The 19,655-nt window shown below is 33.7% G+C and overlaps 1 protein-coding gene across 2 annotated transcripts; it reads right to left on the bottom strand.

Moving 5' to 3' along the window:
• Positions 1 to 485: 485 nt before the first annotated feature.
• Positions 486 to 13,514, bottom strand: LOC123923932 (lon protease homolog 2, peroxisomal-like). 2 transcript variants are annotated; one of them, XM_045976672.1, is made up of 17 exons: positions 13,141 to 13,514; positions 12,136 to 12,248; positions 11,166 to 11,268; positions 10,606 to 10,775; positions 9,921 to 10,012; positions 9,405 to 9,584; positions 9,229 to 9,312; positions 8,491 to 8,618; positions 8,120 to 8,321; positions 7,825 to 8,031; positions 5,494 to 5,624; positions 4,802 to 5,015; positions 4,106 to 4,408; positions 3,607 to 3,801; positions 2,552 to 2,797; positions 1,302 to 1,403; positions 486 to 1,106 (listed from the first exon to the last, which is right to left on the bottom strand). In XM_045976672.1, exons 1-17 carry the CDS (start codon positions 13,245 to 13,247, stop codon positions 1,023 to 1,025), a joined length of 2,661 nt encoding a protein of 886 aa, XP_045832628.1. In that variant the 5' UTR covers positions 13,248 to 13,514; the 3' UTR covers positions 486 to 1,022. The 2 variants fall into 2 exon arrangements, with proteins under 2 accessions (XP_045832628.1, XP_045832629.1); XM_045976673.1 differs by having other exon boundaries at positions 12,154 to 12,248.
• Positions 13,515 to 19,655: the final 6,141 nt, after the last annotated feature.

Genomic DNA, 19,655 nt, shown 5'->3' with positions numbered 1-19,655 from the left:
ATTACTAAAGCTAGGATGGAAAGTTGAGAATCGTGAAATTAACTCTCCACAACCTCGCATCTTTCTTCGTAAAAGTAATCTCTGCAACTCTCATGTGAATTTTGTTTCGACGCTTTCAATTATGCTTTCATTTAAATTTCAATTCGCTTTGGTCCATGAGAGGTTAGTATAGTGATAAAAGTATAACTTTAAATTTAAACTCATCAGAAACAATTGTAAAATGATCATCAACCTCACTTACACTTAATTTAAAAGAAAATAATTCTCTTTCACAGTTACATTTGAAATCCAAAATGTAGAATCTTGCACTTAACCATTGAATTTTACAAAGATTTGAACACACTAACATTTAAACCTTAACCTTTTCTCTTTTAGTAAGTACTTCAATTTTTACAACCAAAATCAAATATAAGCAAATGTGAAGAAAGTATCATTAAAATAATTTTCATCATTTAAACTATTTTTATACTTAACATATATAAAACTTGGTTTCATAACATGATTCAACCTGTTTATTAGTAAGCCACGTATTGTAAACAAAATGAAGGGCTAGTAGAGTCGGCGGTAAAAAAGTAACAAAACAAAAACTACATTTTAAAGAGAGAGCTCCCTTCATGTTTAGAGAAATCAATGTTTTATTATTTTATCTTATGCACAGTCTACTTTAGAAGAAAAAGGGGGCAGAACATACAAACACAATTTACAACACAGTGAGGTCGAGAAGATGATGTTAAATGAAGAGCATGTTGCTCACCTCTCACAAGTTGTGATCACAAGAACAACTTCAATTGTCGAGGCTGGAGTGGGTCCTAATGATATACACTGACATGCCAGCTCCCATCCAAATTGTCGTTTTCCTGTTCTTTGGTCGATTAGGACAGTCCAGTTGAATATACTTGGTCCCCAATATCACAACAACATTCAGATTTCACAGTGTTTGAATCGATGTACAAGCCATTAATGATTGAAACACAAGAGGTGTACTAATACGTGTTGTTGTAACTTGTAAGTCAAGAATACTGCTATAACTTAGAGTGTTGTCTCCATGGGCACCCTCCATCAAAAGCATGCTCTAACACATCTTCCATTCGTTTAGCAAGCAGTATCTGTTAACAAAATCCAAAAAGGAAATAATGATTTTGTGTTACATTTCAGCAATGATAAGGTATTATTAGAGCACCATAAGAATGTAGAAAACCAAATACAGGGTGTACAGTATATTTGAAAATATATAAATGAGAATTTGTAGGAACCATGCTCAGCTCAAAACTGTCTGAGCACCATTCTGCAAGCAGAATTACCTCCAAATTGGCCAGCACTGATGATGGTACTTCAACCAAGTCTTTAAGGTTCCTTTCAGGCAAGATAACTCTCTTGATACCATAACGATGGGCAGCTAATATCTGTGTGGGAGATAAACAAAAATCAAATTATGCCACTCTGTACATCTTTAACCTTTTTAACCTGTCATTGTCAGTCTGTCTGTCAATGGTTATATTCAGATGGTGTGGCAAACTAACCCCACGAATACATTGTTTTATGTAGCATGTTACCATTTACGGTAGACAGTGTGGCGGCATAAAAAAGACAGGCATTTTAGGAAAAACTTAATTAAAACTTGCATAAGTGAGCAAGGCTGAATAATTTTATTGGCAAATTCTAAGGGTGTGCAACGTGAAAAGACCACTTTATTGACAATATAATACTGTTTCCAAGTTCTGTATTTTTATTTAAAAAAAATCAAAAACCCTAACCACATCCAACCGGTTTCTGGGATCTTCAGCAGCACCTTCATATACCGCTACAATGACATTGATACACAATCCCTTTATCGGTAGACGGTAGTTAGTTAATGGGTGTGTTCGATAGATAGTTAGGCCAAATAACGCATGCTTGCTATAAATAGAGGAGTGATTGGAGGGGATCATTTTCTTAATTGAAATTCATTTAAATACTCGCCCAAGCATCCCATGCTACTCGATGTGGAGTTTGAGCAACCAATTTTCTAGTGTAAAATAACTAAATGTCAAGGTTTTTTTGTCCAAAGTGAAAATGTGCACCTTGCTAACTTAGACCTTCATATTTTTAGGTGGGTCTAAGTTAGCAAACCCCTATATATATATATATATATATATATATATATATATATATATATATATATATATATATATATATATATATATATATATATATATATATATATATATATATATATATATATATATATATATATATATATAAACAATAAGCCTTCTCAGCACAAGACGTGCCAATAAGCATTCATAGGTTAGTTAATTGAGAGCATAGTTAAGAGGCTTAGTTAGTTAGCAATAATAAAAGAAGAGATTTAGAGAGGGGGTATTTTGTAAATTGTATAGACTTGATGGCCATTTTGGCATTACGAGAGTCTAGACTAGAGTCTCCGGAATACTCTTGGGGTTCCATCCTGTAACGGGGGATTTTCCTTATTTTCTTTGATAATACTATCATAATGCCCATAGTCCCCCCTCAGAAAGTTAACTGTCAGGTCATGAAGACATGAGAATTTTACCTTATCCTTAACACCTCCGACTGGTAGAACTAGTCCCCTCAATGTCATCTCTCCAGTCATAGCTGTATCTGATCTCACACTTTTCTGAGTGAAAAGCGATACCAATGACGTGACTAAAGTTACACCTGCCGAGGGCCCATCTTTAGGAACAGCACCCGCAGGAAAATGAATATGTACATCACGGCCCTCCAAAAGATTAAATCCCTTTGCAGCATCCAGCCTAAGATCAGTTGCCCTTGCCCTTACCTATAAAATATGAATTAATCCTTTAAAGTCAAAAGGCAAATAATGATTCTCAATCCAAATCCATGCATGTGTTGAGCACATATAACAGTGGGATGACAAATGTTCAATGCAAACAAACATGGCAGGCAATGAGCGAATATCATTTCTGTTCACGGAGACATATTTCAAGAACTTTTTCATTTTGTAACACAAAGTGACACCTCTAGATGATCTTAGATAACTAGATGTAGTAGAATTTATAACCACAGCTGTTAGCCCGTTACACCCCCTTATGCCAATGGTCCCGATAAAACATACAGAGATGCAAATAAGAGTGAACCAATGAAGATGAAATATCATATTTCTACCTGAATTCCTAATTACTTACCAAAATTATTTTGACAACATAAATTATTATTTGATATAATATAATCATTCACCATTATAAATTATATATGTAATAGAAAACTGAAGTAATTTTTTAAAATTCTAAAATTCCAAATAAATATAGTATTTTACACAAGACACAATAAGGCTCAGCCTTGGGGTGGGACCGAATGGAATAACGCTACAGCAGGCTAACGGTGGCAAGGGAGCTAGATTACTATTACTATTATATAAATATAAAATAAGATATTTATTTAATATATATATATATATATATATATATATATATATATAATACTATTATATATATATAACCACACACTAAACCATCGTGCACAAGAAGATATATATAGATTATATGAATTCAATGGCTTAATTGTAAGTTAAAGACATAAAACTGTAAGGGCGATAGGGAACGTAAGTCCACTGATATGATTGTTTACCCATGTTAGTGCAATCTGAGCTGATTCTTTGATTACATCACCAAGTTGTCCAGTGAGATGCAGTTCGCCCTTCCCTACCATTTCTGTAGCCTCCACAAACTGAACTTCTCCGCCAAAAGCAGTCCAAACCAGCCCAACAGAGACCCCAGGGGAAGCCACACGCTCTGCCGCTTCACTATCATCAAATCTTGGAGGCTGCAGTTGATAACAAATGGGCATTAGTCTGGTTGAGCATCTGATCAACTAAACTATGCTTCATGATAATATCATAACGAATGAAAAATTCATATTTGTAAAAAATGCATTATAAACAAGGTTCGGAAAAATTCCGGATCCCCGATCTGTGGCCGCGACATCATGTTTTTGTTGTCATCGCAACTACGATTGTGGCCACATCAAGCGCATTTATTTGCGATTCTCCACGTTATCAAGGATCGCAAATGACCGCAATTTAACATCTTGATTATATAACGTAGTCATAGTAGTGCATATCAATTACCCCGAGAACTTTTTCAAGCATGGTTTCATCAACAACCAACAGAGAGGCAATCCTGAATGTGTTTGAGATGTTCTGGCTATTTACACTCATTGGCATCAGATCCACTTCAACTCCAGTTCCATCAGCGAGTCTATTTTCCAGAAGTGGAGTAGAAATTCCTTGCATCCCTTTGTTTAATGGAACAACTTGTTCTTGCTCTACAACTCTTACTGCAGCAGCACGAGCCAGGGCAGCAAGATTCCTCTCCAAATTCCGTACACCAGCTTCCCTAGTATATCTTTGAATGATAAGTTTCACCATCGCCTGTGTCAAAATAGTTCCAAATTAGAATTCTATATAACAAAGTTGCTTTCCAAGAGTACAAACAGAACAGAATGGATGACCTTATGTTTAAAACAAAAGAAAAAAATGTCTGACCATGTCTAAAACATAGAAACCAATAAATTTCCAAGATTTGTGCAGACAGAGAATATTGATCTGTTGGATTGAATAATTATAACACTGAATTGCTAACTCGTACAATCATCTAAACGTGTAAAACTAAATACATCAACTGTCTCTGTTTTCCCTCTTCTTTGAAATATGGATCGATTTGTTTGTTTTATTTTAATCGAGATGGTGCCCAAAATATTAACACTTCCACTGAATAAGCAGAAACTTTGAATGTTTCTGGATCAATTTTAAAAAATTCAATACCTCTGGAATCTCAATAAACACAGAACTCAAACCATGTTGGAGCAAAACTCTTGGAATCAAATGCTTCATGGCTATTTGGAGCTTTTCCTCAGGTGTATATCCAGGAAGCTCAATCACTTCCATCCTATCTAGAAGCGGTGGAGGAATAGGCTGCATCCTATTTGCTGTAGCCACAAAAATTACCTTGGACAGATCAAATGGAACATTCAAATAGCTAGATAAATTTAAGGAATAACTTCAGAATGAATCTTTTTATCTTTTTATAATAGAAGAAACATCATTAGTGAGTGGAAAGATATGAAGCCAGTCATAAGGAGGATATCTTATCCTCCTTAGCAGTGAACGTTTTAAAAACAACAAAAATGAACATGTTTTGGTAACATTAACACAATGTCATCAATTTTTGTTAAAGAAATAGAAGTTAGAAATAACTCATCCTCATCAATCATCGAAGAGGGAAAAGTGAAGTCTACACAAAAATATATTACATGAGACAACCAGATAGTAAAAATGCAAAAGAAAAAGTGTACCAATTAGAAAAGGCTTGTGTGTGTTTGGGTGTATGAAAAGGAAAAACAAGACACATAAATAATTCTACATGAGAAAGGATATATACACAAATTCTCAAATCCAAAAGAATGTAGGATTGGGGAACCAAATTGAGAGAAGACATTTTGAATTTTGTAGGATACTGATCATTGAATGTTTTATTTTGTTCTGGATCAAGAACCTCTAGCAATGCTGAAGCTGGATCTCCACGAACATCAGAACCCGTCTTGTCAACTTCATCAAGCAACATAACAGGATTGCAAACAGCTACTTTCTATAGGTCAAATGTGAGAAGCATCAATCAGTATATGTAAAGAGAGAGAGAGACATAAATAATTTTTTATTAATTATATTATTTGGTTCAGTCACATGCTTTCCCTTCTAGACATTAAGTATATATTACAATGAGCAGAGAGGGAAAAAGCAGCATAACAGCCTTGTTTTCTGCTTTCCAGTATAACAAATGCTTATAATGAAGCACTGCATTAACATTCAAGATAATTGTTCTCCAAATGTATCTATGCATCCGTTATATTATATAATTTACATATAAACACGCAATATTGGCAAATATGAATTTAAACCTTACACCATAAGATTGTAAACAGACATAACCCTGCTACATTAATTCACTAATCAAAACTATTAGTTAACCTCCATTTTCTCTCTGGATTGTTCCAAATCAGTGAAATTACACAAAAAACTAAACTTATTATCATGCGATCATCAAAGAACAAAGAAGACGAAGACGGTTGGAAATAGAAGTATTTATAGACTTAGATTCAAGGAATTGTATATTTATGTACAATGAGTGTCTTTATAACATTCTGATATGGACTCAACCATAACACATTCGTGTACTCAGTAAGTTGCACTTACATTAATTTTTCTTGTAAACATAAGGTTTAATCATTACAGGTGTATACTAATCAGTAATCACTCAGAATTTCACAGATCTGTTTGGCTAAATTCTTAGTATCTCAACTTGGACCTTCTTCTGTTCTGGCTGCCAAGGTTTCTGTCAGCTGGTCCAGCAGAATCCTCTATTCTTGTGCCCCCTCTTCTGTTCTTTTTTAGAGAAAAAAAATCACCGCTACCAGCCAGCTCATTTCCCATTATCGGAAACCATCTTAGAAGTCACAATCCAGCCATTCCACCAAGCATCATCATAGGAAAACACTCTATGTACCACCATTCGCAGCCACCTTCTCGGCATGTGTAACTCATGCAGTGCCCAGCAATTGCCTTCACTCCACACTGACCACCTAAATCCGGTCGCCAGCCTCGCCCCAATCCATTTTGGTCGTGCTCCTTGGTCCTTTGCTGTTTGCCTAGATTTCCGATGTGACTCATTTGTTTTGCAAGAAAAAAATGATATCAGAAAACCCTTGGTCAAGTCAGAAAACTTTAAATGATGTCCCTTCTTGCTCTGTTTCTGAAACCCTAACTATCACCTTGGAAAAGGTTGATGGGAAAATCACTTATAGAGTGGTTTGCATATGTAGAACTTTGGTTTCTTGGTCCTGGTCAAGAATACCAAACCAATTTTTCAACAAATGTTCTCCGTCAATGTCTAAATCACCTAAGAGGGAACTCTATCATCTTTTCTAGAATGAAAGTTACCCCAATTTCCTCTTAATGAATAATGATTGCACTCTTAATCCTATCTTGTCTTGAGCAACTGCTCATCTATCATTGCTTCCTCATCTCATTGAATTTATGTTCTTGTTTCTTTGAAGCCCAATATGTAGTTTTATACAGCATTGCAGGTCTTAATAAGACGGTCATATAGCTATGTAGTGAAACTTTCTTTGCATTTGAGTGTAACTTTACTGTGCATATCACATCCAAAGTATTCTTCCATTTTATCAACTTTGTTTGGATCCTATGGTTGACATCTTCCTCTATCTCCTCATCATGTTGTACAGTATCTAAATGAGTAAGGATTTGTGTTTAATTTTCATCTTTAAGTAAGGAGTTGTGTATCTCTTGCTATACTTACATTCCATGTACTATGTGATTGCATGTCTAACACTTATTTATTTTAATCGAGGATAAACAAATGTTATTTCAATCGAGAATTCATTGAAAGAAATATATGGTTGACTACCCCCGGTCATATGTGCACCAAATCTACATAGTTGCATTTTTTTTCTAAACAACCCACACCTAATGTCCCAATCTTAAAATTAATGAACATTCTTCTAGGTAGTGTTTAATTGAATCAGCACTCTCCATATACAGTTGTACAAACATTTGAAATCTAGATTTAGTCTCCAATGTTCCCAATATTGACTAGCTCTAGTTTGATTCACTAGAACAAAACCAAACGGAAAAAAGAAAACAAGAAAATGCAAGCATTCCATGTATTAAAATAATCTAAAGCCATTATAACTTATCACATGTATTTGCGAATGTCGCATATATCAGACACTATTAGTGCAATTATAAAAATTTATAAAGTGCAATTTAACCTTTAATCCATCTATAAGCCGTCCAGGCATGCTTCCAACATATGTTCTCCTATGTCCTCTAATATCGGCCTCATCCTTGACTCCACCAAGGGATATGCGGATAAACTTTCTTCCCAAAGCTGCAGCAATAGAAGATGCCAATGATGTTTTCCCGACACCTGGTGGCCCAACAAAGCACAGCACTGGACCTCTTGCATCTGGTTTAAGCTGTGATGCATACACACTAAAATTAGAAACACATTAAATTTTACAATCCAGTAGATACTGACAGGCATAGTAACAGAGTTTTAGCAACCTTGCGAACTGCCAGGTATTCAATAATTCTTTGCTTGACCTTCACTAAACCATAGTGATCACTGTCCAGTCGCTTTTGTGCAGCTCTTAAGTCCATTTCAATCTCTTCGCTGGCCTTCTGCCAGGGCAGATCAGCAAGAAGATCAAGGTAAACCCGCGAACTGTTATACCCAGGTTGCTGAGGCTGCATTTTTTTAAGCCTCCTGAGAGAACAATTATAGTAAAATGAACTGATTGTCTCTACAAGGTTGTAGAATCACTTTGATAATGACAATATCTGATTTTTCATCAATTTACTTAACATATAGAGCAAGTAATTCCTGACAAAGATCAATCATCACCATATTTCATTATGATTCTATCAAAAAGTACCTCAACTCTCTGTGTGCATGTTTCCATACATTTGGTGGCATTCCTGCCTTCTGCATCTTCCTTTCAAGAGCAACCAGGTCATCCTCATCATCCTCATTATCACCAAGTTCTTCTTTTATAGCCCTCATCTAAAATAATATTTTATGAAAAAAAGGAAACAAGAACATCTCAATTAGATAAAAACCTTAACTAGATAAGAAAGCAGTAAAATGCTACCCTGAAGCAAAGCTGACCAAGCCTTTTTAAATCATCTGGTATAACTATTTTATCAGTGTATTACTGCTGTGAAGGAAATCAGAAAATCCATGCAACTGTCAGTTAATCACCTAATAGCTAAATGTAGTATATATCACAGAATCATCTAAGTCCAACTACAAGTGACGGCTTTAAGACTAAGAATATTACCAACACAATATTATGATTCTCTTTCCCTTCCATTTTTGCCCTTGAATACAAACTTTGGAACGCGTTTTCCAGTTTTTTTTGCCGTTAAAAATAATATTTGAACTAGGAAAAATTCGGAAAACGCGTTCCGTTGTTGCATTGAAAAGTAAAACGACACTTATTTTGGAACAAATTTTTTTGCTAAAGCGACAGTTATTTTGGAATGGATGGAGTAGTCAACAAAAACCTTGCCTACAAACATAATTGAATTTTGTAAATCTTTTTATCAATATATCCACCACACACCTGTACTAACATTTGACAAATATATCAAAAAGATAGTTGGAAGCTCACCTGCTGCCGCAGAAGAAATTCTTTTTGAGATTTTGACAATTGTCCTTCAACCTTCTGTGTAATTTTCTCAGCTACACGTATTGACTGTTGAAAATAGACGAACACAAGTAGAAAGAATTAGAGACAGAAGATATAACACCAACCCCATGACAAGCATCATTAACTCCATTACTAACCTGTAAATGTCTATCAACTAACTCAGTTGCTTTTGAAAGCCTCAATTTAGGGCCAACTGAATCCAACATAGATAGTTGTTCTTCAAAACTTATTTCAAAACTTGCAACAAATATATCAGCCAACTTGTGAACTGGAACGTTGTCCAAAAGGACTTTGGTTCTTCCACCGGTTTTTTGTTTCTGTAACAAGCAATTAAATATAAGTTACTAATACAAATGCAATACACAAAACATGACATATCCAAAAACTTATAATTAACAGTGTATTCCTATAACAAAGTCCATATCAATTATTATTAGACTATGCAGACAGTATCCAGATGTAAATACAGAAACCCCAATAGGGATTTTAAAGTCCATATTGAAAATATTTCATACAAACATGGACTATAATGATATTATTCAACCAATTATCCCAGAACGCTAGGGATTTAAAGCTCAATGCTTGAATTGAATTTCAATGTTTTTCAGATAATGTTATTACTTAGTAGAAGTGTTGAAGTTACAAGGTTTTACCAGCTCCAAAAGAGAAATAAGCTCCATTGCTGTTGCTTTGAATTGGCGAGACAACATTAAGTAATCTGGGTCTTGCTCTATTTGTTCCATCTCTAGATTAGGAAAATAGAAGCAAATCAGCATTTCAAAGATATAGCGAAAAAATCTTATTAGTGCTGAAATCATCATGGAAATGCCCAAAAATTAATATACTATTTCAAGACCTGGTAAACTAGCATACCCCTTCCCACTTAGAAAGGTAATGAATGTTGTCGTTATTTGAACTTTTTCATTTTTTCAATTGGTAATTGACTGTCTTACTAAACTTAAAACATATCTCAGAGCCTCATATCAAACTAACTACGTTCTCTGACAAAATCACATATCTGGGATACTATCCTAATTACTAGCAGTGCCTATGCCGTATGCTTTAATGATCTGTGCATTCGTATCAAGAAAACAAAATGTGATAGATGATATTTACATCAAATGGGAGGCAAGGCACAGATCTCCAACCAGTAAGGCAAATTTTTACAGCAAAACAATCAAGCCTTGGGAGAAACATATTTCTATCAGGTATTCAACTGTCAAATGCCATTACTCTCACTTCAGTTGTTTTAATTCGTTACAAAGAAAACTGAAATGGTATAAAAATAACACATTTCCTATACGATTCTAATGCCCGAGAAAAAGATGAATGCCTTACCAGTTTTAGTCATCTCAAGGGAAGATATCCTTGCAGTATGGTATATTCCTCTTGTGCTTAGTTCCAGGACACTAAATCTGCACAAGCCTTCAAGAACAACTGTGTATGTGACCCTCCCACTTGGTTTCTCCACTCCCCTTGATAAATGTAATGGTCGAGCAGCAACCCCCCTGGAATTGAAGGTATATTAAAATCAATCTCAATTTGCAGGTTTTACTTTCCAAAATCCACAAGATAAACGTGATTCACTCTACAACATTAAAGGTATTATTTGGCCTTTGAAATTATGAACTGAAAGTGGAAATATAAAGGAGAAACTGTCAGTTAGACTTAGAACCCCACCCCACTCACGCAAATAAAAAAAAAGAGGACAACAAACTAAAGAACATATCAGGAAAAGGAAGGAAAAAAAACTTAACAGATACATAAAAACTTCACCCATATTTGAGATTGACTGACGAACTGGTAGCATTTACAATTTTATTACATTTATAATTGTATCATCAAGAAACTTGGTTTATTCTTAAAGTGACATGAAAAGGTATTCACTTGATCTATACCTGTTGTGCCAATGAACAATGTCATTCTGCTTTTTGGTATCAGACTTGAGAGAATCTGATGAACCGTCTTGAAGTTTTGAGCTTTGGTCTAGAATATCGGTTCCTGCACTTGCAAAGAGACAGAGTAAACATGCATATTAGAAAATCAGTTTTTTACATAGTGTTTCGGGTTCAGAGAAAATAGAGTGGATTATACAAATTTTTATGAACTTCTTTTATCTGGTCCAAAACATAAGAGGAAGGCGAGGGAAATGAAGAGGGCCAAAATTCATCCTTCCTTAATTTTGACTTATTCAAATAATGGGGGTTTGCAGCAGAGAGAAATAGGTTTCGAACATTTTAAATATACTAAAACAACCTAACTTATGTTCAGAAATCGAAAAACATCCTCCACCTCACCTACACCACCACAACAAAACACCCTCCACCACCATCATTGGGCGCCTGTCATTGCCACCGTAAACTATCACCAACCTACTACATCCTCCACCATAGCCACACCCTCTTAGCACCGCACTTGACACCATACACCTTCACTTGCTGCTTGACATTTCCATTGCCGAGTCACTTAGCACCCTCCACCACCACTTGCCACCACTGGGTAGCCCCAGCATCGCCACTACCACTTGACACCCTCCACTACTACAGCTTGAGACCCACCATCGTCACTATCACCATTTGACATCTTCATATTTGCCACCACTGCACTACACCTTCATTGGCATCGGCACCCTCCACCGTTGCTGCAGAGATACCTTGCTCCTTCTACCACCACACCACTGTCATTTGACACCCATTCGTAGCACGAGCACAAGAAAACATTTATTACAACAATTGTGTGATGGTAAATTAGATAGATATCCCCTCCCCTTATATACCAAACTAAAAGAAGGTTATTTGTCCTCTTTTATTTAAATCAAACACTTGTTGAGCTGAAAACAGGAAAGAAAAAAAAAAACTAATTTATCACCTTGAGATGCTGTAGTACCTGCTGACTTAATTTCAAGAGCATCACGCACAGGCAGGATGCCGATCAACCCCTTCTCTTCTTTCTGCCAGAGTTCTTGTTCCACCAACTTCACACTTCATTAACAAAGGAAACAGTCACGCATAGTGGTTGAAGACAAATGCAGAAATCAAACAACATTTTTTCACATATCATGCCGATACATTAACTTTTGAGCTAAGAAGTACAGATAAATGAAATCACAATATATAGTTATCATGCAGACAAATTTTACGGTGGAATGGTGGATCACTTTGATAGGTGGTCCACCGTGGATTGATACTTGAAAAACGTTTGAAACTCCAACAACGTCCCCTTCCGGAAATAGGTCACATGACTCACATCCTCTCCGTCTTCTGAGTTGAGACGGTGTCTTGATTGGTGTCAATCCGGGTCTTTCAACAAAAACATGGGAAAACAATATGTGTTTCAAAACTCAACTCATATTTGTTTTTCCTTGTTTTTGTCAACCTGACACCGATAGGTTACTCGGTCTTAAGCACAAGGAGGACCATGAACTTCTACTTGTTATCATCGTTAGAATTTTAAAATGATTTTTACATACTGGTCCACAAAGAACCAACTTTTTTTTTGAACAGCCACAAAGAACCAACTTAGAAGTTAGAATCAGCCTATCATGCGGTGAATAAAATTAATACTACACCACAAATATTAGATTAAAAGAGAAAATTGCTAATAATATTCTAAAAGTGAAAAAAAATAAAAAATCACCGTAAACATAACTAAAACACAACTAGTACCATTTATCAAACTATTATGGAATTACTAAGTGTAGAAATTAAAAAAAAAAAAAACGTAAAGTGGTTCCAATTTTTGAGTCAACTACGATAACACATAACACAAAATCAAAATAATGAAATAACTAAAAATGAATTAAGTATAAGAAATTGCAACCAAATAAACAAAATTGTGGGCAATAAATTAAAAAAGAAAAGGAAAAAATAGTACCTGCTAGGGGAAGTGCAACGGATTCTGATGATAGCACCAGGTAAAAGAACCTTGTTACGGAAGGGAAGGATCGCTAAGCGAGTCGGAAGTTCCACCGATTCGGCCATGTTGTTGTGAAGTCGGTGGGTGGTGTGTGATCAGAATAGAAGAATCGTTTGTTCGTTCGTTCGTTCGTCAGGAAGAAGTATTGAGAAGAGAATCGAATTGGAAAGAGACAAATTGAGCGGAGGAACTAACTGTCATCGGTTTCTTCTCACCTTTGATTTCTTTCCTTCATATACTCCTCCTACAACTGGTTATTTATATATATATGATTCAAAAACAGGTTTTTTTTTCTTTCAAAAAGTAAAACAGTTTATTTATTTTTTTATGTTAATTAATGTCTTCGAAACACGGGTTATTTATTAATTAAAGAAATTAAAAAAAAAATTAAAAAGAGTATTCTTTATATTTTAAAAAGTAAATTATACAAGGTTCAATAATTTTTTTGAAAAATAATAATTATCGTTTACAACTTTACATAATTTAGTTAGTTTCTTAGCTAGTATCCCATAAACATTAGTTAGCATTTTTCTTTAGTTAATATGTTTAAATTCTTTATCATTTACATTAATTTATTTTGATAATTTACTTAGAGACCGTATAGAATAATTTAAGGTCAAATGTATTTAGATGTTCTTTAAGTTTCATGTTTGTAATAGTTAGATTATTTAAGTTTTTTAGGTATCAAACAAGTTTTCTGAGTTTTTTAGCTAATAAATCGGTCATTTAAGTTTCTAATGTGTTGCATCATTACCCTTTTTCCAGTTATCCTTCATTCCAGTTGCGCCTCAACTTTTTGAGTCTCATGGCTCACGTCAGGTTGAGCCTCAAATTCATCACGATTATCATTAGAATTAACGGTTATGTCAGTATTTTTGTAAATTTAGGATAATTGGAAAGGTATAACACTGCAACAAATTAGCAACTTAAATGACTTATTTGTTACCTAAAAAACTCAAAGGGCTTAACTGTTACAAACATGAAACTTAAAATCCTTCTCAATTCGTTAGATCATAATTTAATTAATATAATAAAAATGGGCACATAAAAAAAAAGATAATTTTATAGTTGCTGCGGATAACATCTCCCAATAGAGAGCTTCTTTTGCACCTCCTAATTTTCTTAAACACCATGTTAAATTATCAAAATACAGAGGAAAAAAAACTCGAGTTCGATTCCTCCTGGTGCCAATTTCGGTGAGCTAAGTCCATACAGAGCAAAACAAACTCTGGCTTTAAATGGGCTCCGCAAGTGAGCGGTGGGATTGGTCCCCTTGGATTAGTCTGTCATAAGGTCGGATACCAAATTTTCAAAAAAACAAAAATTACCAAAATATTCATGTCTGTCATTTAAGCAACACACCGATTCCGCTGCATAAGTAGCATATGTATAAATATTAAAATAATATTCAAATTAAACATTTTAACATTTCACGCCTCCCGAAGACTCCTTTGAAAACATTTGAATTTTTATTTCATTCACTATTTAAGTAGCAGATAATTCAAATGTTTATAAAGGAACCCACTCCATTTGCCCTCATTCTATCAACTTTCAAAAGCATAGATTTTTCAAAAGAGACGGAGAGGTGAATGAGAGAAGAGAGGGGAAGGGGTGGTGTTAGCAAATATCATGTCATGGGCGTACAAGTGACCAATTAAAAATTAACAAGACGCGCAAAAAATACAAGAGCGCAAAAAAAAAAATTCCTCCCAATATTCATTTTTATATAAAGACCACCAGTCCAGCTATTTTAAAGCAGCCCTATGTGGTCCTCACATTGGTTTTGACCCTATGTGCTGCATACCTATTTTTTGTCATAAAATTTCACATATTTTCTCCTCTGTACACGTTTTGAATGTTTGATGAATGCATTATTTTTTATTATAAGATAAATGATGTCTAAACAAACCACTTAGAGTAACTATTTATAATAATGTTTTATATAACTTGATTGGTAGAGATATTTACTTATAATTTATATTGCATTATTTATATTTTTATTTATTCATTTTCAGAGATAAATTTGTAACTATTAAATTATTTGATAAAAAAAAACAGTAATGATAGAATATTAGAATTTGAGAGGTTTATACTCAACCACAAAAGCTAGCTTGAGAGTTGAGGTTTGCACTACACTTATAAAGGCTATCTTTGCCATATCTCTAGCCAATGTGGGACTTCTAACACACCCCCTCACGTCCAGAACTGAACAAGCTGGAACGTGGGATCAACAAGGGGTGGCCCAAATATGGGAGGTCTCCACAACAAACAACAAATGGATCTAGGATAGGCTCTGATACCATATTAGAATTTGAGAGGCCTATACTCAACCACAAAAGCTAGCTTGAGAGTTGAGGTTTGCACTACACTTATAAAGGCTATCTTTGCCATATCTCTAGCCAATGTGGGACTTCTAACATAGAATAGAAAACATTTTGAACATTTGAGTTTTGCTTTCTCAATGTGCCCTTTCCAAGAGATTGAACAATTGACTATAAACTCTTATGGTGTGTTTGATTCAATAGAAGAAAATGGAAAAAGAAGGAAAATTTTAAAACAGATGAATGAACTTGTACTAAAGTTTAGTGTGAATCTTTTATCACTTAAATCAACTAATTTTTTTTTTTGAATGGCAACTAGATGTTAATTGTAACAAGATTGTAATCCAAATCTAAACTCATCTTGGTTTAAAATTCGCTATCACTAATTAATTTTCTATCTTTTATTTTTTTATATTTTTAGTTAGGTAATTTAATTGTTAGAAATTTCACTCTTAAAATGAATACGTGGAGTGTTCAAAATTCAAAATCTGACTCCTACGTATAAAATGTGATGTCTCTTAACGAAGCTCATGGGACATTAATTTTCCATCTCTATCTTTTTTTTTTGACAATATGTCTTCTTTTACAATAAACATTCTTTAAAATATGTCATGTGACTAGCTACCCCATAGAGAGCTTACATCACCTCTATGTGGTCATTCCTCCTAAGGAGTCTTGCGTCATGCATTCAATAAATTAGTTTTGTAAAAAAAATGTTTTATACCAAAATAGTCTTTTATTTAAATTTAAAATTTTAAACGTGTATGTTATAGATTTTTCGTGTCAAATTAGTCAAAACTATAGGGAATGGATCCTCTCCCGTGCAGTTTTCACCGCAGGAGGTCCAGTCTCAAATCCAATCATTTATTTTTGAAATCAAAAAATTAAAATTGCAGTGATAATATAATGTAGGATTGAGATTTTACTGAACAAAATAATATATCGGAGGGGATCCTCTCCCAAACTATAGTATTGTGATTCATATTGTTGTCTTGTTATCATCATGATTCCTAAAAAAAGTTATACTAGGTGATAAAAGGTGTCGTTAGATACATTGGACCTATTTAACAATTGGTGAAAGATTGAGCTAATATAGAGCTCATCGAAGAGGAAACAGAACAACAAGTGTCAACAACAGATAAGCTTGAACCATGACATCATGACAAACAACAAGGACGACCCTCAGCATTAGGGGTGATCGCGGTACGGTTTGGTTCGGTTTTGAGCATAAAAGTCATCCTAACCGCGAGATAAAAATGCATGCGGTTCGGTTTGGTTCGGTTGATTTTTAAAAAGTCATGCAAACCAAACCAAACCAAACCAATGCGGTTTGGATCGGTTCGGTTGGTGCGGTTTAAAACATAACGATTGTACCGAACAATTTTAAGCATAAAAAAAAAATAAAAAATTGAAGTTCCAAAATAACATTGTAGTACCAACAAAAATTATTTATCCAAAATAACATTATAGTAACTTACAATTTTAAATATATAAAAAAATTGAATTTTCAAAATAACATCACGGTACCGATAAAATTTGTTTATTTAAAATAACATTACAACACCAAAATAAAATTTCAGTACAAAAAATAAAAACAACTTGAAGTTCGATTAATTTGGTCGACTGACTTGGTAATTGGGCATGTATATTGGAATATAAATATATTTTCTTTTACGATATTAGAATATAAATATATAATAGTAACTTAATGCGGTTATCCGCGGTTTTTGCGGTTTGCGGTTTTGCGGTTTGCGGTTCAGTAAGAAAGCCATCCAAATACATCCAAACCAAATGCGGTTTTTGCGGTTTTCGGTTTGGTTTGGTTCGATTTGCGGTTTTACTTTTGGATTGGTTCGGATACGATCACCCCTACTCAGCATGACAATGCTAAAATAAAAGAGTTATGTATTTGTCTAGTAACAATAAACATAGCGAATGGGGTGGGATGAGTAGCTCAACCGGTTAAGTTAGTTGAGCTAAGAGTTAAGAAGCAAGATGTACAGGATTCAAGTCCTCCAAAGGAGAAAAAACTAACATAATATTGTAATATTAACAACTAACATTGCTTATAAAAAAAATAGCCAATTAAGTTGTTAGGATCCATTTAAAATAGGAATGCAATTTTATCTTAGTTTGTTATGCTAATGTAATAATAATAGGGAATTAGTTTCACATTTTGTTTATAAACAAATCTCTAGAGACTTTGAAAGGTATCAAGTAATATTTGAGTGAAATGAACTTTGAGTTTGCCACTAAATTGAAGTGTTCTCTTTATCTTTCTGTATCAACTGGTGTTCTCGTCGAATTCACCTATAATCACCTATATACATTAACTAAAAAAATATTAATATAGTCTCCAAAAAAAATTAATATAAACATTATACAGTATTACAGTTGATTAAATAAGAGAGAGAAAGCAAAAGTAGGTTTAGGTTCGAGTAGGATATTTTGTTGAACAAAAATGTAACTGAATATGAGAGTTGTTATTTATGCATTTTAAAGAAATAATTCGTAATCTACATTTCAAAGTAGTCCGGATGGAAAACATAGGGTAAAGAAAAAAAAAACCTTTTGAATTATGAAGATTTTACTCCATACACCCACAATTATACCGACACACCTGCATTTTTTTCATATTAAATGCTCTAAGAAAATAATCATATCAACTTACAATAATAATCTTTTAGGGTGCGTTTGATCTGCTAAAAAATAAGGAACTGGACATGACAACTTCTGTTGTACTGTGTTTGATTTTAAAACTGTTATTGGTACTGGACAAACTGAGGTCAAGGGACAAGACAAAACTTGAAATTTTTGTCCCCACAGAACCATGAGACAACTTTTGGTCCTCAACACAAGTTGTCTAAAATACAAAAATAACGGACTTGGATTACCTGCAGTTGTGTTAAACTGCAAGGTCACATAGTTGAACAAATCAACCACAATTATTATTTAAATAATATAAATAAATTACAAATTAAAAAAGATAAAGTGGATTGTAGTGGCTTTTGCTCTATATCAGGATCCTGCGGTAAAAATTCAACTGCAGGCTATCCAAATCCAAAAATAACCTTTTATCCACCAAACATCGTACAACACAAAGTTTGTTCAATACCTTAAACGTTTGTCATGTGTTGTTCTGTCTTGTACTGTTATGTACTGTTCTATCCAGTATTTATATTTTGCGGATCAAACAGACCCTTAGATACCAACTAAATTACTCCCTGCACACACAATTATACCCATTGATCTATTACTTCTTTTTTTAATTTAATAGTTTAATGACTAGATTTAAGCACTATAAGTATGGAGAAGTGAAATGGGAGTAGTGGAATAGTTATTGTGGTGTTGTTGCTTCATGTTTAATCATATTATAAGGCCTGGCAATCTCAGTGGGCCTGTGTATTGTGGACTTGTGTATGGGTATTGTATCTGGTGTAGGTGAACTTATTTTTTTTTCCCCCATTTTTCTTGGCATAACTTATACCTCAAGATCAATAAAAGAAAATTATGTTGCAAAAATGTGTCAAATTACTTAATTAAAAAAATTAAGATGAAATAAGTCTTTAAATAGATTTTCAAATTATGAACTCGTTTGAATTGACTTATTTTTAAGCTTATACGAAACAATTTATGCAAATAAATAAGTTTTTATATATTATTATAAGATTTTCAAGGTAGTTTATAATAAAATAGCTTATAAAGATACAATTTTTATTGATGAAAACTTATGAATTAATACCAAAATTTATTTGCATAAGTTATTTTCACAAGTTTAAAAATAAACCAAATCCAAACAGACTCTATATCAAACTTTCAAAAAGTCAAATTTATGCTTGAAAATAAATATATCATAGATAATAGGTCAGACTTGAACCTTTAATATTTTTTTTTTTTTGGTACAGAACCTTTAATATTTGTATTAAGTCACACTTAAACCTTATAAAATATAGCTCGGTCTAATATACTTTTGCTCGTACATATTTCTTTGAGCAATTTTTTTTCGGGTAAAGTATAGCTCATTTAATTTTCTTTGAGACCATTTATAAAAATGTATTTCATAAAGAAAAAAATATGAAAATGTTTAACCTGAAGTACAAAATCAAATATAAGAAGAATTAGTTGAAAAAAATTATCCATATTTATTTAAGT

The sequence above is a fragment of the Trifolium pratense genome, linkage group LG4, assembly GCF_020283565.1.
Source record: "Trifolium pratense cultivar HEN17-A07 linkage group LG4, ARS_RC_1.1, whole genome shotgun sequence".
NCBI lineage: Eukaryota > Viridiplantae > Streptophyta > Magnoliopsida > Fabales > Fabaceae > Trifolium > Trifolium pratense.
Note: the sequence above shows the minus strand (reverse complement) of the source record. Positions and strands in the feature narration are given on the sequence as shown.